At 45.3% G+C, this 22,121-nt stretch overlaps 1 protein-coding gene across 7 annotated transcripts in view; it reads left to right on the top strand.

Annotated features, from left to right (window-relative positions):
* The first annotated feature begins 556 nt into the window (after positions 1-556).
* Positions 557-22,121, top strand: part of LOC119170788 (uncharacterized) — a 43,338-nt gene continuing 21,773 nt past the window's right edge. Inside the window, exons 1-7 of one of the 7 annotated variants that reach the window (XM_037422045.2) lie at positions 557-796; positions 8,407-8,459; positions 11,399-11,494; positions 13,693-13,722; positions 14,521-14,645; positions 18,811-18,894; positions 19,694-19,748. In XM_037422045.2, the coding sequence (XP_037277942.2) occupies positions 682-796; positions 8,407-8,459; positions 11,399-11,494; positions 13,693-13,722; positions 14,521-14,645; positions 18,811-18,894; positions 19,694-19,748 (558 nt within the window). In that variant the 5' untranslated portion in view covers positions 557-681. Of the gene's footprint in view, positions 797-8,406; positions 8,460-11,398; positions 11,495-13,692; positions 13,723-14,520; positions 14,646-18,807; positions 18,895-19,693; positions 19,749-22,121 lie in introns of all 7 variants that reach the window. The other 6 variants (XM_037422050.2, XM_037422044.2, XM_037422048.2 and 3 more) reach the window with 6 other exon arrangements.

The following is a 22,121-nucleotide window of genomic DNA, read 5'->3' as shown; positions in this document are numbered from 1 at the left end:
GTAAGGGTTGGGAAAAGATCGCATCTGCTATTTTCTGCAGACGCATTCCTGCGCCTCAGTCGACCACCTGTGCGGGGGTGGATAAAGCCTCCACTCTAGTTTAAAATGATTCGTGATGTCGTGAAAGGACACCAGCCGACCTCTCACGGACCAAGTCTTCGTAGACGTAAAAAGACCCGTTTGTGTGGGTTAATAATAATAATAATAATAATAATAATAATAATAATAATAATAATAATAATAATAATAATAATAATAATAATAATATTATTATTATTATTATTATTATTATTATTATTATTATTATTATTATTATTATTATTATTATTTGGACGTAACGTGCGGATTGCGAATGCGAGATAGATGAGGACTATTGTTTAGGAACAAAAAGACATTCTTTTCACTCGTCTTCTTTTTCTTTCTTTTTTTTTTTTTTGTTCGAGTGAACGACTGAGAATCGCCAGCAAGTTTTTTTCTAGCCTCAGCTTCGGCTTGAATCTACTAATTTTGGCCCTACGTTGGCGACATCTCGTGCCGATATCAGACACAAAGCGGTGCTGGCGCCACTTGAGCGATAGTGGCGACCGGCGGCGGTGTACAAGTGCGAAGACGCAGTAGAAATCGTGTCGGCGCCGGTTGCGTTGTCTTCTAATACAGAGCTCAGTTCAAAACTGCTCAAAAATGTCGGGTCGCGGGCAGTTGTTCATCGGTCGCTTGCCGTTGGACACCAGGGAGAGAGATGTGGAACAAGTATTCGAACGCTACGGCCGTCTCCTACGGTGCGACGTCAAGTACGGTAAGCTGGCGTGTTCGTTTTCTCTAGGCCTTGCGCGTGTGTTCCATGGCCCGGTCTTTGAGGCTATACCGCGAGCGTGCGTTTAGTGGGCTTGAAATCAATTTATTGTGGTGGTGACCTCGCATAACAAAAATGTTCTCCCGTCCTCTAGGGATGAAAACTTGGAAATTTACTGGCGCGCGCGTGTCTGTGGATACCGGCGCCGGAACAAAGCTTCGGTGTTGGGCAAGATGGCTGCCCACGCATCTGTACTGCATCACTAGGTCGTGTTTCATTTAACCGAAGATCGGTTATTCTTTTTTTTTTTTTTGTTTCCACGGTTGCCCAACGAGCGGGTCGGCATTGAGACCTTGCCGCGCGCTTGATATGAATTTTGTTGCGTCGCCGATAAATCGGTCTCGTTTTCCGGTGTTGCGCGAGAACCGAGAGGAAACGCATCGCGCACATGCTCGCGTTTTGCCCTTTTCGAATAAACTGGACGAATATTTCGCCGCTTGCTGTGTGTGACGTGTGCGTGATCGTAGCCGGCGCCCACGATCTCTACGAATTTGCTGATGTGTCACCCGCGTTTCTGTTTTGGCGCTGCTCGCATTACCACCCGATGCTCTCTTCAGGATTTTTAGACATTTTGGAGGTCGCTTGCTTGCAGTTTGCTGTGTTTTTACACGCCCACGCTTTTGTAACGTTTCGAGTGAAGCGCCACTATGCCAGTATGTTGGCCAGGATTCCGCGCGGCTTCACTCGAAGGAGCGAGTGGTGGTGGTAGTAGTGGTTGGAAGGCGCCTAATTTATGCAGTTTGGTAGGAAGTGCGGTGCAGCGCCTGGGGTGCGATTCCCGACCATGGTGGTCATGTTTGATTGAGGCTGAGGTGCTAAATACACGATGGAGAGGACGTACAAACGCGACACAAGAGAGGACGGCAGAAACGAGCCGTCTTTCTTTCTCGAACCAACAACAGACGCCTACTAACAACTGCTAAGGTGCACGACGGCGGAATAGTAAAATACGAAAACGTACCTGCGCATGCTCATCCGATTGGGCAACCTATCAACCGGGTGCGCTTTGGAGGGCGCGAAATCGCGTATTTGTCGCATTCTGGCGTGCAGTTACTCTGGACGCGAGAATTCGATGAATGCGCAATTTTGTACCGGTACAAGAATCATTGAACGCGTTTTGTGGTTGAGACCTCGGTTATCGATAATAGTTATGATGACGCGTGCCTGAGCCAACCATCAAGTAACCTGCACAAAAAAATCGGATGCGTTATCTGTCGCGTAGACCCGAAGCGCGCCATATCGATAGGTTTGCCTATTATTGCATGGGCATGCATAGATAAGCTTTCGTCTCTCTCCCCCCTTTCTTTTTCTACTTTGTGCGACTTTTAATCTGCCTTTGTGGTTTATTCTATCTGGTGTTCGTTTCGCATGCCTTGTCTATTTACAATGAATACCGGCCATCTAGCTCGGCTGTCTCATTCTGTGCAAAACAAACGTGTGTGTACCATATGTAGTCAATTGTAGCGGGAGGGGGACTTGTTTTTCTGTCTGGAAAGAAAAAAAAAAAGTTAGTATTCGATTGCAATGTTAGGTGGACTTCAGGTAGCAAAATGTGGAACACCAGGTGTACGTGTGTAATGCACTCACTCTTCTCCTGCTTTACGGTCTCGTGATCAGATGTACTTTATCTAGTAGAACCGTACGGTTTTTAGTGGTACCACACTAAAAAAAACCCTTAACGGGTCACGTTAGGCACATTGCTGCCTTTCTTCTTTGCCAATTATGCTCAGTATAAGTTCATTTGGTTCGTATTCACATTCTTTGCATGTGTGGGCCAGCATGTCCACTTTAAATTGTGGTATTGTTAATCTGCTGTACATGAAGGTAATGTTCGCTTGAATTACATAGTGTCTCATTCATGCAGTACTCTTAATAAGCTTACTTTGCTTGGAGTAACTATCAGTTGTCATGAAAGTGCAGTTAATCATGTGGTATTATGCTTAACATGAGCGAATTGTCGCAAGCTATTTTGCAGCTGTTTTGAGTGCTCCTTTAAAGGTCTAAAAATTTCCAATAATTTTATGTCTGTCTGCTTTCATGAGACATTGCATATAGAGTTTATTACTGTAGCACCCGACAGTGCATTCCGATTGCTTGACTCTAGTTCGGTGTAAATTTGCCTACACAAAACATCTTCATTCTGCATAAATTGCTGTTAATTTTACTTGCACTTTTTTACTTGATGTGCCAAGCTGTGTTTCACTTGCGTTTATTTTTTACTTGATGTGCCAAGCCGTACCTGCTATTCTGGACAGTTTTATAAACCGCAGGTGAAAAGTAGAATCTAATGTGCTTTATATCATCAGTCTTACTTTCAATGGGGGTACAGTGTCACTCGGGGAGGACATAGAGGACGCTAAATATTTATTTAACGCAGCAGCTGGGATGGCTGTACGAAAAACCATGTTCAGTAGACGTCTTCCTCCTCCTTCACATCGTTCTCATGTAGTTTGTCGCACGTTGAATCTATTTGCAGTTAAATCAATGATTTGTTTGCCACTGATGAGTGAACCGTTGGCACACCAGTGTTGTAATGAATTTCAATGCCTCATGTTCATTACGTTTTTATATTCATTGGTAGTTAACGCTGTGATCTGTAAACAAAAATTTCAATGTAAATGAGATTTAGTGATCAGCGTGAGACGTATCCACCTGCAAACTTCCCTATTTCTATTTTTCTGTTAAGCCCCCAACTAAAGTACTGTTAAACTGTTCCTTTTTTTGTATGTGCATATGTATATATTGTCATGCACCAAGAGCCGTGAGGACAAGACAGGAACAGCAGGGCAGAAAGACAAGAGCATGTATCTTTAAATGAAGCGCTAACACACACTTCTTTGTTCTCTTTTCCCTTTTCGGCTCCCTAGGGCTTGCCGGCTCACAACTCTAGGTGGCATTATTCGCTCTCCCATTAGAGCATCGACTTGATGCTCATACACAAGGTGACAGCAGGGCCCATAAGGGAATAAAAAGAAAGGGAGAAACGATACTTATAGTACCCAGGGCATATGCAGGTGCAAAAAAAAAAAGTCTGTGGTTGGCCATAAGCAAAAAAAAAAACATTAATACAGTTCAAAGTTCGTTCGAGACGCTATGGACAACAACAACAAAAAAAGAAAATGTTTGCTGCCCTGACACAATAAGGCGAGTATTACCGCGTAAAATAAGGTTTTAAGCGGACGACATGCATAATCTCTTTTCGTGGTGAGTGGCGCTGGGTCGTTGCCGAGCCTCCGTCTAGAATGACTTCGTAGTTGACCTCGTTCAACCGCCGTAATACTTTGTAGGGTCCGAAGTACTTGCTCAGGAGTTTCTCGCCGAGACCTCGCCGTCCAACAGGAGTCCAAACCCACACTTGGTTGCCAGCTTGATAGGTAACTGGTCGATGGTGGATGTTGTACCTTTGGGAGTCTTTACATTGCTGCGATCTTACGTGCACGCGAGCTACTTGACGTGCTTCCTCTGCACGCTGATTGTAATCCTCGACATCAGGAGTTAGCAGCTCGTGCTGGTCAATGTCACAATGAATCATGGCATCTAGCATGGTTTGCACGTCTCGACCGTAAACGAGGCGGAAGGCTGCGAACCTTGTCGTTTCCTAGGTTGCGATGTTATACGCAAACGTTACGTACGGCAGGATCTCGTCTCACGTTTTATGCTGCACATCCACGTACATAGAAATCGTGTCAGCCAGTGTTTTGTTTAGCCCTTCTGTCAAGCCATTACTCTAGGGGTGGTATGCGGTTGTCTTACAGTGGTTCGTGTAACTGAGCTTGAAGATGTCGTCCAACAGTTTTGCCGTAAACGCTGTCCCTCGGTCAATGATGATAAATGATGAGGCGCCGTGACGAAGCACTATGTGGTGCATGAAAAACTGGGCGACTTCAGATGCTGTACCGCGTGGCAGTGGCTTCGTTTCAGCGTAACGCGTCAAATAATCAGTTGCGACGACGATCCACTTGTTTCCAGAGTGAGACAAAGGAAACGGTCCAAGGAGGTCCATCCCAACTTCGTCAAACGGCGTACGCGGAGGGTCGATGGGTTGTAGGAGGCCTGCAGTCTTTACATGTGGTGACTTGTGACGCTGACATTCGCAGCATCCTTTCACGTAGCGTTTGACACAAGCTGCGAGTTTTGGCCAGAAATATAGCTGTCGTACTTGGTCGAGCGTCCGTGAGTATCCCAGATTGCCGGATGTCGGCTCATTGTGGCAGGCTAATACGATATCGTCACGAAGGTCTTGAGGAACGACTAGAAGATAAGATCTGCTGCCGGCACCGGTGTTTTTCTTGTATAATATGAGTGTCGTAAGCAAAATGACGGCCACGTACGGGAAAGTGGTCGAGGAATAGACGCGGTGCTGCCTTCTAAATGGTCGACGATGGGCCTTAACTCGGAGTCCGCTCGTTGCTTACTGAGGAGGTCCGCCCCGCTGAGAGTCCCCAGGAAGGCACTGTCGTCTTCTACAGCTGTATGGTCGGATTACAGAGGTGCTCGTGATAGCATGTCGGCGTCTTCATGCTCTCTACCAGACTTGTATACGATGGTGACACCAAACTCCTGAAGTCGCAGACTCCATAGTGCTAATCTCCCAGAGGGGTCTCGGAGGTTAGCCAACCAGCATTAAGTGTGGTGATCAGTCACAACTTTAAATGGGCGCCCATAGAGATAAGGGCTCAACTTTGTAATCGCCCATATTACCGCGAGACATTCTTTCTCTGACGTTGAATAGTTGGTTTCGGCACGTGATAAAGTGCGGCTCGTGTAGGCAATCACACGTTCGGTCCCATCTTGTGTTTGCACCAAGATAGCTCCGAGATCAATGTTGCTTGCATCATGCGCACCTCTGTGTGAGCGTCCTCATCGAAATGACGAAGCACAGGAGGGGAAGAAAATCGATGTTGCAGTGCCGCAAAGGCAGTCGCTTGCTCGTCAGTCCACAGAAATGGGGTGTCGTCACGCGTAAGTCTTATGAGTGGCTCCACAATCTTAGAAAAGTTTTCGATAAAGCGGCGATAGTATGTGCAGAGCCCCAGAAATCATCGAAGACTTTTCTTGTCTGTCGGAGCTGGAAAAGCGGCCACAGCGGCAGTCTTCTCGGGATTGGGCTGAATGCCTGCAGCCCTCACGTGACCCATGAACTTCAGTTCTTTGTAGCCGAAATTGCACTTCTCAGGCTTGAGGGTAAGGTCAGCGGATCGTATAACTTCAAGAACACTCCGGATGCGATGAAGGTGCTTGTCAAACGTTCTTGAAAAGACGACATTATCTAGATAGACGAGGCAACTTTTCCACTTGAGGTCAGCGAGAGCGGTATCCATAATTTGTTGGAATGTGGCCGGAGCAGAACAGAGACCGTATGGGAGCACTCGGAATTCATACAGACCGTAGGGAGTTACAAAAGCAGTTTTTTCGCGGTCACGTTCATCAACTTCAATTTGCCAGTAACCACTTTAGAGGTCGATTGAAGAAAAGTACTTTGCTCGCCTCAGCCTGTCAATAGAATCATCCACTCGAGGCAACGGGTACACGTCTTTCTTTTTGACGTTATTCAGCTTCCTATAATCGACACAAAAGCGTGGTTAGTCCCGCGTGGACTGGGTGACCGACCCTGCGCCACGCTCGAATAGGTATGGCAATTAAGAGAAAATCGCCGCGGCGACGGGGAGCGTGACTGGTGCAAGGACAACGAAGTTCCGCGCTAGCCACATACTCTTCAACTTCAGGGGGCCGCTGACCGAACCTGGGTGGCGGTGAGTTCGTCGAAAATCCGCGTAGTCCAAGTTGTCGATAAAAACAGTGTCGGTACAGATGCCCAGCTTCGCCACAGTGGCTATTAGGCGCACGCCAGACGTCTGATTTCCGCGAAATCAGGCGAGGTGCGCTCTAATAAGGCGCCGCTTGGACCGTCTGTAGCATGGCTGGGGCCACGGTGAGATACGGGATTGCGGGTGTAACAGGTTGCCGCAAAGCTTGAGCATACGACATGTGGGGGAAGTCACTGGGTGGTTGATAATCCCGCATGAAAGGAGGTTCTCTTAAGGCATGCTGGACTTCATCTCGGACTACGCTGGACAACGAGGAGATAGTGGGCTGCGAGGGCACTGACAGGTTCTGGAGTTCTTCGCGGATGACTGAACGTATGAGCTCTCGGAAGAAATCCATTTGGCCACCGAAAGCTCCCAAGTAGTCCGTAGTTGAAGCGTTGACGTGCCGTTCGTATGACGGGGCCCGGTGCCTAAGAGTGCTTTCGATGGTGTCGGCTTTTCTGAGAAATTCGGACGCAGTCTTGGGAGGACTGCGCACAAGCCCACCAAAAAGCTGTTCTTTCACCCCGCGCATGAGGTACCGTACTTTCTTTTCTTCTGGCATGCCAAGGTCAGCTCGGTGGAAAAGATGCGTCATGTCCTCGACATACATCGCAACCCCTTCATTCGGCAGTTGTATGCGGGACTGCAGATTGCGCTCAGCTCTCTGCCGTCGGTCAGGGCCGGCATATGTCCCAAGAAGTCGGCGTTTGAAGTCTTCCCACGATGTAAAATTACCTGCCCGGTTCTTATACCATACACGTGCGACGTCCAAAAGACTAAAATAGACGTGCCGCAGTTTGTCTGCGTCGTCCCACTGGTTGTGCACGGCAACGAACTCGTAATGAACGAGCCAGTCTTCGACATCCTCAAGTGCAGTGCCATGAAAGGGATTTGGCGTTCGCGGTGTAAGGTGCAATGAAGCGGCGTTGTGCCGTTTGTACCATTTGGGTTGGTGTCAGTAGGGCTGGTCGGAGATGTTGTTTATGAGCAGTCCAAACTCGGGGGATTGCCCTGAGATTCTTCTGCTGGCCCGGTGCACAGGAGTGACCACCGGTACGACGCTTGAGTTCTTGCTATGTGGAGGGGTACGGTGCATAGATTACCCAGCACATTCACCAGTTTTTCACGCACCAAGAGCCGTGAGGACAAGACAGGAACAGCGGGGCAGAAAGACACGAGCGTGTATCTTTAAACGAAGCGCCAACACATTCTTTTTTGTTCTCTTTTCCCTTCTTGGCTCGCTAGGGCTTGCCGGCTCAACTCTAGGTGGCAATATATGCACACACACCAAGAATTTGTTGATATTTAACATAAGGTGCAGGGTTTCGCAGATATGCTGGTCTTCATCAGTGCTTTTCCAGAAAAAATTTTATTATTGTTGCTGACTGATCGATCAAGCATGGGTTAGAAACAGTTTCATCTAGGCTGGTGATGGTCACACTTCGATAAAGGCAATGTGGTAGAGGCCTGTGTGTAGTCTGATGTCAGTGTACGTTAAAAAACACCAGATTGTCAAAATTTCCAGTGCCCTCCACTATGACGTCTTATAAAAATCGCAACATGGTTTTGGGACATAAAACCCTCGATTAATATTTGTATTAAAGCTGCATGTCAAAGCATCAAAACTGAATGTGCATCTCTGTAAGCAAATGGATGTATTCTTTCTTTAAGAAAACCATTCCAGGACAGCAATGCTGTTTACCTACTGATGTTTGAATTGCTGCTTGTGTTCTCTGGTTGCAGGCACAGGCATGGCATACGCCTTTGTGGATTACGAAGACCATCGCGATGCCGAGGTAAGTGGTCCCCTTCTGCTCCTTTGCTGTTGGGTGGGGGGGGTGGGGGGGCTTCCTGGAGTCTCTTACACCTGTAAAACACACCTGTGGAGCTGCTCTGCAGTTGCAGAAAAGGCTGAGGTTGCATCGTGGATTTTTCAGCCCACTTTCATACTAATGCACACCATACCTTGTTGCTGTGTGCATTCGTGCACCTAGCAGGTGAAACCATTTTTTATAATCCGAAGATAAAAACTTCTTTAGAAGCAATTCGAATGTGTACTTTTAATTGCTGCCATTGGGCGAGATGTCTCCACAGGAACATTTAATTTCTTTTGGAGAGGTCTGGTCACTTGTCAAGCATTACTGGCCAGTCATGCTTTGCATGGTGTGCTCTACCAAAGGTATGGCAAGTCCAGCAGGTATTTCCTCTTTTGTGTCTCTTCATGAGGGGTTTCTAAAGTTAACAAATCCGTGTTTGAAGTGCAAAAAAAAATTGTGCGCCATGCTTCATCTTGTGTTCAAACTTCAGATAAAATGGCAAGCTGTCGCACTTGCAGGAGCAACCTTAGGTGCTTGTTTTTTTTTTTTTTGTTTTTTTTTTCATTAGCAGTGCTGGGCAGGGTGGAGTCATAAAAGGAATAATTTACAAAGCAATATCTCAAAATTTTAAACTTCATTTACTACAGTAGGGAATCCATTTCATTGTTGCTGCCTAGGTAAGCTGCAAGCATTTATCAAACATGTTGGCCATGCAGCAAACCGTGATCAACCTAGCAACAGTCACTTTGGCAGCAGCACACACAGCGACTAGCTGTTCCTTTTGTTTACTAGGGAATAAAGAAAAAAAACCTCCAAGGATGGTCACATGGGGGAGAAAGCACTCATCACATGTGGCTCTGTGCTAGTAGTGTGTGCCTTCTCCAGCCGCTGGCTTATTCCAGTGGACAGACCGCCCGACCGGCTCTGACAGAGAAGGGTGGCTCTGCGGCCTACCGACCGGTGTGAGACCCCTACCGACCGAGAGCTACCGACTCTGGGCAGCCGGCGGCAGCCACGATGATGATGAGAGTGTGTTGCCTTTGTGTGCGGACATGACACGACTGCCCTTCGCGCGTATGCCCACCTCGTGACGAGAGCCGTTGCTTGCAAAGAGAAAATGAGCGATTAAGCAGCCGCCGCCATGTGCGTGCGTATGGCAACAGATCCGTAGCCCCCCTCGACATCCGGCAGTGACTGGCGTCCCTTCGGGCCCTCCCGTATGCCTTTTCTGTTTTTTTTATTTTCTTGGTGATTCTCCAGCTGCCACCGAAGTTGCTGCTTCTCGCATTGCCTGCTCTGTGGCTTGCTGCATGAGCTCTGGGTGTTGGTCAGCTTCTGTCCTGTCTTTGACTGGTTACCTCTTTTGCAAGAGTCTATTTCTTTGCCCACTTCATTCTGCTTGGCTGGAAGTGCACATCACGTGCATAGCATCTTCTGCACCCATGTACTATTCTTAGCACTTTTCTGTCATTCCCTTCCCTGTTTTACCATTATAATAAGATAATTCCTCATTTTGGTTCAAGGTGTTCGATTTCACTTCACTGAATGAAGGTGGTTCGTTTGCCCGTTGTCTCGGCAAATTTTTTTGCAGAGTTGTTAGATTTAAGGTCCTTCAAGTGAATGATGGTTGAACATCAACCCTGCTCAAATTAGGGACATTACCAAAGCGAGTGTTTTGTGCAAGTGTGGTTGTTGAAATGGTTCTGATACAGTAAAGTAGTTAGTGCTTAGTTTTTGTACAGATAGAATGAACTGTCTGTCATTTAGTTGCAAGCACAGTTTGCGTAATTACTGGCGGGAATGAGAGGAATTCACTGCTAGAACTATTCTGTAAAGTGCTGCCTTCATGCAACCTTCTTGCCTTGTTGTCCCTATTGCACTTGCCTGGTATTTTCGTACTTTTTGCAGGAATCTCTGAATGCATGCATACATCTGTTATGGTATAGGGACATCGAAACTGGAAGCATTGCCCGTTCGTCATTCGCAGCACTTTTGTCATTCAGTTCCCTGCTTTACCATTACAATTAGGTATTTCTCATTTTGGTACCAGGTGTACGATTTCTCTTCATTGTAGCAGCCTTTGTTGATTGGCTTCAATCAACTACTGTGTACATAGAGCAATGGCTAAAGCGTGTAAAGTGGTTGGCCATGACTACGTTGCCATATTATTAGCTGTAAGTAAAAGCTGCACTGCAAAGCGTCATTTTTTTTATGCTTGCCACTAGTATGTTTAAAAGAAGCACTTAAAATAGTAACTCTTCGTGCCTGTTGAAGGCTTTTTACACAAATTTTACGTTGCTATAACCACTGAAAGATGGAAATGACTGTCGATAACTCCAGTAGCAATTCACTTGACATTACGTTGTTAGGACCAAAATTTTCATGTACGCATTGCTTTCACCAAGTAGCCCTGTCCTAGAAGTTCAAAATGTCTCTTAATGCATTAACCTTTAACATTTAAACACACAGTACTGTTGCTGAGGAACTTGATGCATTTCTCTGTATGCATGGCAACTTTCAAGAGCCAAGATTACTTGGCCCCCCGGTGGGGCTAGAAGCAAGTGGTATATTTTTGGGGCTTTGCTAAAACGGCTTCGTACGTTTGGTGTAGGGAGCGCTGGAATGAGTTATAGAAGGTGTTAGTCGTTACTTTGTACATGTTTTTACACCCCTGCTTGGGCTGATTGTAGTGCTGCTGTGGCGTGTTTGCCTAAGCATTTCTGAATGCAGCGTGTGCATAAAATTTTATTTCTTGGGAAAGGGGGTATTCTTCGGTGGCAGCTGGGGGGGGGGGCAGGAGGGGGGAGCACTGCGTTTACTGCCCAGCAGTGATGATGACTGGGCCCTCTTCTTCTGCTGCGGTGTGTGTGTGAGAGACGAGTGGCGCTGACCAAAAGGGCTCGCTGGGCCCACTGCAGGACGCAGTCAAGTACGAGAACGGCCGGGAGATCCGGGGCCAGAGCGTGGTGGTGGAGTGGGCTCGTGGGCCCTCCTTTCGGCCATCGGCTGGAAAGGTAAGGGTTTTTCGGGGGGTTTTTTTGTAGTTTAGAAAAATGTATGAAATAGAAGTGTTTTATCACATTGCTGGTGTAAATGAACTCGTCCTTAAATATACTTCCCAAATTTAGTTAATTTTAGCCAACTACATTTTTGTAGATATATAGCGTCGTGATTTAAGAAAATAAGCTTTGTTCGTAGAAACATCAGTGCAGAGCAGATGTAATGATGCTTATACTTATGCTGCTTTGTGACAAAGCAAAGCACCCTGCTAATAATTGTTATTTGTTTGAAACGAGTCTATATACATTTAAGTACTTATCGACCACTTTTCCAAGTAATCGTCGAATGACCTCAGTTAAGTGCATCGTGTATCTATTGCTGCAAAAATGTTTCGGATCTGTCAAGAGTCACAGGGGTTACCGGGGTCCGTTTTTGATCTTTAGGCACTTCCTCTCACTCATTTTAGCAAGTGTGCTGGAAGCTACCCAAAGGAGGATGGCACGAGGATGTCATCGTATGTGATGAAACATGGTCGCTCTCTCTTGAGACTGAATGCGCGCGACTTTTGGCTGACAGTGTTAGGTCGACATATGGAATGCCGCACTGGGATGTGGTGGCAACCTGTATCAAGAGCACGGACTGCCGGGCGAGTTGGTGAAATATCTTAACTGTGTTGCGCGCAACTCAGTTGAGCTGTATGAAGAATCGAATCAAATCCAACCACCACACCTGATTTGTGTCTGCTGTTGGCCAATGGCAGGCTACCCACAGTTCAGCTTTACACAACGAGCACCGGCAGCTCCTGAGTGAGGACCTGCCTCTGTTTGAAAAAGAAGGTGGCGGAAAAAATGGGAAGCTTCGCCTGTGAACTCTTCTTGCTGGGTGCAACTTCAGCTGAGCCGTCCGTTATACACAGGATGCGTTTTCATCCAGCCTCATTAGCTATTTGTGATGCTAATGAATTGGAGAAATCTCTTGAGCATTTTTTGCTGCAAGGTGTGAATACCTTACGGCTTATCCTCCAAAATGGGATGACAGTACAAAGCTGGTGTGCGACAGGTTTATGCTGAGCATCAGTTTTGGGTTAATCGTAACAGACAGAATAGGCTGGGGGAACACATTTATCTTTGCACAGAAAAAAATATGTATCAATTCATGAACAGCATCAGAATCTGCTCAATCTCAACCAGTTAGCTGTTAGTTGGCAGTTAGTAGTTAGTTGGTAGCGCTTACAGTGTGTGGCTGCCAACCTCAAAGGCATAGGTTCAGTCGTGTGGTCACATTTTGATGGAGGGGATTTGCCAGAAACTCATAATGGGAGATGGATGTCAGCAGTGTGTTGAAATACTCTGGGTGGTTTAAATTGGGCTGTCTTAGCAGTGCTGAGTCTCTTTTGGTTATTAAACCATATATCAGTTTGTACCTTGTTTAGCAGTGCCAGTGCACTTGATGGGGGATCGCACCTTCAATGCCCGAATAAAAAGCTGCCATTTGACCTTGGCTTTGTGTGTGGCAAGCGAATTTGCTTAATTCTGAAGAATAGCTAGCTTGGCAGCCTAAATTATTTATTCATAGCGTATCACAAGGGCTTCCTCTTCAGTGACTTAATGTGTGTATGTGCATTGATTAATTGCGACATTTAGGGCTGTCAATTCTGCTCGGGTTGGTTTTAAGATTTGCTGCGTTCTCTACATATACGAAATGCTACAACTGGCAGGCGAATTTGTCCTTCAAAAATAACTCTAGATCACATTGTTAGCATGCATTGTGCAAAAAACATTTAGTCTGAACCGTATGTAAGAAGTCAGGTGAGATCTGAGCAGTCTATTGTGCATTGAGTTTTTAGAACTTGTAAACCAGCAAAGTGTGGTAAATTATGCAAAGCACTTAGCAAGACAGATTACTTTTAGGAAGTGCTACTAACCCTTGATGACATGCGGGGGGCAGGTGTCGGGCGCTTGAAGAAAGGGTCACTATGTTCTCTGAAAAAAGTTTGCTAACCCTGTAAGTGTTATTAACAAAGTGTCATTGGATAGGCTGTGTTTACTGACGGGCTGTTGTAGCTTGTGCTATTCAGCATGTTAAAAGCACAAGCCCTGCTGAATCGCCGTTTACATTAATACACTAACACACATCTTATTGCTGCTCTCGTAATGCAGATTGCATCATATTTTTTGGTTGCTGTTCCCTTTCTTTTCATGTGCGTTCGCAGCAATCTAGGCAGACGCCAGACAGACCTCGGGTATGTTTCTTCTAAATTGCAAGTTTAAAAGGTGATGGCGATGTTTTTGAGAATTTTCAGTCAATCTTTTTATTTCTTCGCTTTGTGGCTGTCTAGAACGCACAGAATTAACTAGAAAAATACTATTTACACAGAGAGCAGTTCATAAATCTCAGTGACACGTGTATTTGTAATGGAGAATTGTGCAGCTTATTACTGGGAACACTTCACTACTTACGCTGTTATTGAATTGAAGATGTGAAAGCACTTGGCGTTCGTAAATGGGGGTGCCTATTGCACAGGCATTTGTTGCGGAGGCCTTGTGGAGCCCTGTAGTTTGAGCAGCCAGGAGAAACATCGACTGCTCTGGCCACATTTTTTTGCTTACCATAGAAGGTGAAGGAAGGGATAAGTGCTGCTCATAGTTTGCTATACTTTTATTACACCAACAGAAACACTGTATCAACTGAACAGCCTGCTTTAAGTGAAATAAAATGTTCCCCTAGTTTTGAAGATATTTTTCCTCTGTAACTGTGTCAATATATTTGATGTTTTATCAAGGCCATGGGAAAAATAATTCCAGTTCATTCTAGGTCGCTGTTATATATGTGTCTAGGAACAAGGGCACAGTGTTTTCATTTAATTACTACGCTTGTAACGAAAACAAAGGCACTGAAATAAGTAAGATTTAAATTATAGTGTACACATATTAGGGGAGTGGTGATCTATGACAGGTCTTACAGTAACACTGTTACATCGCCTTGTTTTTCTGGTCGGCATGTTTGTTTGTGACTGCATTTCCCCTGTGGACGTGAATAGGACCGAATGGGCTATCAGAGCTTTGATGAGTGCTACCGCTGCCGTCGGACTGGCCACTGGGCCCGCGACTGCCCAGAGCTGGACCACGAGAGAGCCCGCTACTACGGTGGAGGGGGCGGGGGACGGTAAGGAACATTGGCTCAGTGCATATTTGTTGGAATAGGGATTTACCTTGGGGAAAGTACAGTAGTACCATACCACTTGAAGACTGCTCAGACTTACTACTGTTATACTCTTTCTGTATTATAGTACATCAGGTCTATCCATGTCCAGTGAATGCGTGTGGGGCAAGAGCTGACTTAGTAAGTTTTAGCGATGCTATCACTGTACCATTCAAGCATCCACAAACACATAGTAGCCTGGACAGATGTTGCTGTCTTGTTAAGCAATCATAATATAGGCTGCAAATAAATTGTGCTTTATTTTCATGCGGGCCATGTGTGAATTTTAATTGGCTGGTCACCGGAGCTATATACGTACGTGTCAGATATATTCAATGCGCACGAACTAACTTACTGGGTGTTTCAACAACAAATAAATTATGGCCTGAAAGGACACTGAGGCAAAAACAATTTACATCAGAGTAAGAAGTTTGAGAACGTCATTATCAATATTAATTATCAACAAAAATGAACGTAAATGTGCAGCACCATATGCATCATCAGTGGGATATTTTGAAATGATCCCAGGGACGTCGAAATGCCTGACTAGAATTATCCACTAGTAATCAAACCAGATGCAATAAAAAAAATAGAACCTTCCATTCATAATAAAATGCTGCTGCTCCTTTTTTTTTTTTTTGTTATATACACATGGACATGGTGTCTAAATTATCAGGCAACGAGATTTAAAAGGAAACGTGGGTCTTTGAATGACCAAAAAGTGCCAAAAACATCGATTTTTTTGAAAGGCTTGTTTTCAGGGCACTTGTACTTCTTAGCACCTACTCCTGAATTACTAAGACTATATTCAGTTTGTCTGCTTATGCACTCACACCTATATAAAACGTACCTTGATATAACGAAGTAAATGAATAATCATCTTCCAATAAACATAGTGTGCATTTATGGATATACCAAACTTATTTTTGTGTTAGATGTAACTTTGTCAGAGATGGAAGTGCTGCTCCAAAAAAAGAAATGCTGCTTGAAACTGGGATTTTTGAAAGTAACTGCTCCAAACGTGCTCCAAAATGGAGCTTGGAAACGGGAAATGGTGCACTTCAATCACGTCACCATCCCACAAGCCTAAAAGAAAACGAGAACTGGCTGTATACTGTCATATTGACGATGCTACATGTACTAACATTCTGGATATATATATAGCTGACACGCAGACTATTTTTTAATAATGTGCGAGACGTGTTCAGCATCATAATGATTACCAATTGCTGCTGTGACGACTTTGATGTGTGATTGATTATATTTACCACTTTAAAAGCTTTGAGATCATTTAGTATATCACAAGAACTGACATTTCAAGTAAGCTCATCTAGCTCATTTAACTTACAAAAATTTCAAGACTGCCCGTGGTGAAATATGAAAATAACGTACAGTACAGTGAAACCTCATTAAACCGTAGTTGGCCCGAGCTCGGAAGAAGTACGTACTAAACGGTAGTGCTGCTTCACCGAAATAGCGTCAGGTCGCTCACTTACCTGTCAAAAAAAAAGAAACCTTCATGGAGTGCGATGAAAGAACAAAAAACGTGCAGTAATTTATTAACTTCGCGTTACAGTCTGTAATCTTCATTTGACGACGCGGCAACCTAGCAGCAACGACAGCGGCCTCAAACTCACTTATGCTGCGAGCCAGCTTTTCCGCCAGCCCCCTCTTCTCAGCAAATACCCGCATGACGCTGACGCATTACGCAGCTTCGGCCACTGTCCGACCTGGATCACCCGTGTTGTCGCTTTCCGTGTCGTCCTCATCACTATCATTTGGCGACACTTGACAAGCGAGGCAACAATGGCTTCGTCGGACATGTCCGGAGATGTATGAGTCTCTGAAGTCGGAGAAGGAAATGCCTTCCGTAACGCCCTGCCGCTCCAGCAGAGTTTTGCAAGCTTCGTCTACGATGTCTGAAGTCTGGTCAATGGTGTCACTGGCTTCATCTGCGTCGCCCGCACACACACTGAAGCCAGCACGCTTGAAGCAATTTTTGAACTGTCGTTGCTTCAACCTGCCGCCACGAGTATTCGAGCAGGTGAATCGCACCAATCAGGTCGATGGAGAATAATTTGTCACATTCAATGGCGAGAAGACATCTGCGCCAGAGATTCTTTTTGTGGAGCTGTTTTACAGCTCGAATGGTGCCTTGGTCTAAGGGCTGGGCAATCGCTGTTGTGTTTGGTGGCAGAAACGCCAACTACACAGCCGTCAGGTTGTCCAGGGCGACGTACACCGAAGCGTTGTCTAAAATAATACCTTTTCTGTTCTTAGCCACAAAACGACGATCGATGAGACGCACGTACTCCTTAAAGTGTTTTGCCGTCATCCATGCTTTGGTGTTGCTGTGATAGATGACCCTGATGGCAACCGGAAGCCTTTGAAACATCTAGGCTTTGCTGACTTTCTAATCACGAGGAGCGGAGCTTTGTCGGTTCCAGTCATATTCACGCAAAACTCCACTGATATATTCTGTCTTTTGCATGCTTGCCGTCGGTGGACGTCTTGCCTTTGAACGCGAGCGTTTTGTCTGGTAGCAGCAGAATCGCACTGATTTATGCATATTAAAGATGTCATCAGGTGCGTAGTCTTCCTAGATGTTCTTCAGCTGACCATTTTGCCACTGCTCCGCGCCATCCACGTCAGCGGCAGCACCTTCTCCCGAATCGGTCCTCGTAGTAATGCCGTGCCTCGCCTTGAATCTGGCCAGCCAGCCATTACTGCACACGAAGTTGTCATGGTTGAGCTGCGAGGCGAAAACCAGGACCTTCTCCACGAGCAGGGGTCCGCTGATAGGCAGACTTTTTGACCGTGCAGCTTTTAGCCACTTCACCAGCGCCGCCTCTACATCTGAGAACGCCGAACCACGTAGCCGGCAACTTTTCGCAGTTGCAGCAGCACTGCCGAGCAACTTCTCTCTGGAATTCCGAATTCCACACACCGTGGTTAACGGAAGGTCCTTTTCGCGTACGAGCGCCGATTTTTTTCGTGCCACTTTCAATAGCACGAATTATGTCCAATTTCTCCTCTATTTTCAGCACTCGATGCTTTTGTCCCAGCTTCACCATGATGCAAGTACGAAGCAGTACAAGCACACATACACATCTCGTGAAAAACGAGGCGAGAGCTGTACGGCACAAATCAACCAGAGAACACCTATGCACGGCGCCAAAGGAACAAAGAAAGCAAAGCAAGCGCACACAGTGTTTGCGTGTTTGCGCAAAGTGCCATCGCATGGACAACAACAGAAGCCTAGCCGGCCGAGTGCTTCTTGTTGCAGAAAAAATTAAGAGATGGCGCTCGGCAACACAATTGTCATCATCATCAACACAAACGAGGCATGTTTCGATCTCTGGGCCTTGCTGTTCTGTCGGGACGCCCAGGGGGGGGGGGGGGCGACATGCCGCGGCGAGTGCGCAATGAAAATTGGAAAAACTACTTATTAACCCATACATACGCGATAAGCTGGTACGGCTTATGCGGATACAAAATGCATTATGTTCAATGGCCGCCGAGTCGCGATTTGACTTCACTACTTCTAAAACGAAACTACTGTTTACGCGGGTACGGTTTAACGAGGTTTCACTGTACTCGTACCGATTCTAAGCTGCTGCTTTGGCAATAGTTGCATGGGCCTATAGCTGATTTTGTAATTTGGTGCTGAGCTTTGTCAGTTTTGTATGATGCCTACCAGAAGTACTGGCATTTCAAATATAGGTATCTCATCTTACTTGGTGTTATTTGGCCATTCATCTGCTTAATTATTTGTTTTGTGATATTTCAAGTTATTGGTATATGTGCAATATGTTTGATTAGTATTCCTACTTACAGGATACTTGGGTGATGTTTTAAACTGCAGGAGATTTGAAATATTTTGTCATCTGCTCCAAAAACGTCAATAGTTCCTCTAAACTAGCAATTTTTTCTGCTGTGGAATACGCTCCAAAAATCAAAATGCCACTTCTGTCACTGCTTTGTTGTAATGTGGTTAGTGTGTGACAAAGATCAACTGTTAAACCTTGAGAATATTTAAAGATTGTGTTGGTAGAGACAATTTGGTTGTTTTTTGGTTTTACAGCATCACTGTTCTTGTCCCTTTTCTTTAATATATTTTCAACAGCAGGAGCCGCAGCCGTAGTCGCAGCCGCAGCAGGAGCCGAAGTGGACACAGATCGTACCGCCCCCGCGGTCGTCGCTCCCGATCAAGGTCAGTAACGTGCATATCACTCAAATATAATGCAAGTGTTTTCGTGGCAGGTGTCACTGGTTTTATTGTATTGTGGATGACGTGCTGACATGTTATGTTGGCGTCGAGACGAAAGCTGAGAGGCTGAACACCCCTGAAAGGTCGAAAGAAGGGGAGATTTGTTTCGTGATATTTGTGGGGCGCCTGCAGCTTATGGAGCTGTTACGTTTGATGTGGTTGATTGTGACAGCATTCTGAACTCAACGCACACGTTTACGTTGTTTTAAAATGTCTGAGGTGGTTAGGTGCCCTTCAAGGCATTCTTTCAGCAATATGCTCCTGTGGCGACTACTTGCAAGCTCTACCGCTAAATGATCAGGCATGAATCTGCGGCAAAGCCCGTGAGAGAAGACTCAGTTTTACAGAAGACTGGAAGTTTGAGAGTGGTGGCAGAAAAACAATGGAACACACAATGAGAGGATTTTGCAGTAGCCATGTAAATGCTAAAGTTGGGAAAGTGTTCGAAGTCTCGAATTGTTAGCACAAACTGAAATCGTGAGGACTAATAAGCAGCTTGGTAGCACTGGCTGCCACTTTATGTAAGATCATGATAACATTCATCCATGCCTACCCCCAAATTTGCTATGGGCATTGGTGAGGGCGCTGTCTAACTGCATGTTGCCTCAAGCCATTTGTGGTTGCTTATGATGTGTTGAAGTTGTCTAGTCTTATCGCAATGATGCCATGTGCCGACAAAGTGACGCAGTCTGTTGCACGTTCAGCGCGACCTAATGGTGTTGTACTTATTTACTGTGTTCAGGTCATCGAGCCGTCGCCGCAGCTGGACTCGCTCACCTTCCCCACGTGACAGCCGGGTGAGTGTCATGGGACAGGTTGCGCAATAGGTGCACTTGTTCTGGCAGTGCTTTGTTTGTTTGTGGGGGGGGGGGGGGGGGGAGCGTAATGCCATCTGTGGATGCGCTACTTTGCAGCTATGTTCAGGCAATTTCGTCTAGTGAATACAGTGAAACCTCGGTTGTATAACTTACAGCAGACCACACAGCACTGTTGTATCATCCAGGCATCTTATGATCAGAAGACTAAAAATATTGGTTCTGATGTTTAGTTGTGCCCAAAAGTAGAGTACAGACCACTTCAGTGAGCTTGGAGCACTAACAAGGGATGCTCGTAGTTTTAAAAAGTTACAGCCAAGGATTTATTTGAAGAAGTTGTGAGTGAACCATTAATCGTGCTTAAGAAATTGAATTTACGTGCATCTAATTGCCTGTAAGATGTGTTCAAAAATTGCCTGCAAGTCGGAACAGTGTGCAAAAGCAAACCATAACAGCAATAGCAGTGGCCTGCTGTTGAAAGAATCGGATGCAGTGTCACAGCTATCAGAACGTCGTGGCAGATCCCAACTTGTTTCCAGGTCGCGTAGGTTCATTTCGTGCACCATTGTGGCCTCTGTACATCTTGCATGCTAAGTGGGAAAAGAGTTATTGGTTTGGTAGCGATAGTTGTATTGGTGACAAAAGAAAGTGCACCGTATTTTCCTCCGCTAGTGATAACTTGACATCGCCATGGTCTGCTAGAATGGGGGAGGTATTGCACTGCACTTGTTCTGTCACTACTCTAAGCACGGGCAGATAGTAGCTCGTGTGTTTAGGTTTTGCAGGCGAAGCATATCCTTTCTTGTAAGGGTGGTGTGTCACCAAGGAGGGAACGAACTTCTTTTGTCGTTCAGTCAGAGTAGTGCTGTGTACTGTCAGCTACTTTTAAAAAAAAAAAAATCTGTACAGTATTTGTAAAGATGCATGGACTCTGCTGACCAGCCTTAACAACATATTCTAAGGACCAACTTAAGAAGGGGTTCAGCTTCCTGCAGCAGTGCTGCATGCATGCGACGTTTTTAAGGTATTATTTTTGCCTGATGTTTTAACAAAAATGATGAGGTACGCACCCAGACTGTCGAGTGTTCTCCAGTTGATCTACGAAAAAGGACAACAGTCTTTTTAAGTACGAAACTAGAGTATACTTTAGCTCGTTGAGGATCGTTGTTTTGAAATACTGTTTGTTTGTTAGGCATCAGGAACTATACTCTGTAGCACAAAGGTTACCTTTCATGTGTTTCTATCGGCACAACTACAGTTGACTCGCGATCATTCAAACTGATAACTCATACTTTCAGTTAATTCAAACAAAATTCAATTTTTTGGTTGGTCCTCTAGTCTTTCAATGTAATTGAAAGCCTGCTCATTCGAACTCCCATCATTCCGTCAGTTTATACTTTTTGGGGTTCCATACCAAGAAATATTTGCTGCTTTCCCACTACTACTTAAAAACTTGCGGGCCTATATAATTCTAACAGTCTAAAAATGAAACGTAAGCCCCAGAGGCCTTGAAAGAAAAAGGTTTTGCTAGTAAACAAATATTTGAAACAAAGCAGAAGCATGGTAAGCAGTGATGCTCCTCAACTGGTATAGAGTGTTGTGCTGAAGGCACACACCTGTAGCAAAGAAGCAGTTGGCAATTCATGATTTCTTTAAGGGGGCAGACTGGTGTTATTCATTTTTTTTTATTTATTCAGTGATCTTGATCAAACTGCACAAGATTATGCAGGTTTTTTATGAATTTGTCACTTTCGGTCCCAGAGACGGGTCTGCCTCCTTAATAATGGCCAATGTATTTGTGGACCTTACTTGTTCTCTGTTCTAATCATACTGTGTGGTGTCGCCTCACCTACTGTCATAGGTCTGAAAACATCTGATAATTGAAACAAAATTCACAGGTCCCTTCGAGCTTGAATTAACGAGAGTTGACTATACAGTGAAACCTCGTTAAACCGTACCCGCGTAAACAGTAGTTTCATTTTAAAAGTAGTGAAGTGAAATCCCCGACTCGGCGGCCTTTGAAAATACAGTTAAACTTCGTTATAACGAAATTGGAGGGCCGCCGCTATTTGCTCGTTTTAACCAATATTTCGTTATAGCCGTAGCGGGCATTTACCGCAAATATTATGCACTGTACTTACCCTAAAAAATAGCGGGCGAAATAGCATCCCGCCGCACAGTGGTGGGCAACAAAATAACCGCATTCCCAAATAAAAAGGAAAAAGTCATGCACCTGTTTTAATGCACTTCAAAATACACAGCTTGCATTTCATGCAGACTTGGCTGCAAAGAAGTCCGTAATTGGACGTTGATGCATCTTCCTGATGCGAACGATGGCTCGCTCAGCTGCGGCCG

This window comes from Rhipicephalus microplus, chromosome 2, assembly GCF_043290135.1.
Source record: "Rhipicephalus microplus isolate Deutch F79 chromosome 2, USDA_Rmic, whole genome shotgun sequence".
NCBI classification, from domain to species: domain Eukaryota; kingdom Metazoa; phylum Arthropoda; class Arachnida; order Ixodida; family Ixodidae; genus Rhipicephalus; species Rhipicephalus microplus.
This window is presented reverse-complemented; position numbering and strand designations above follow the sequence as displayed.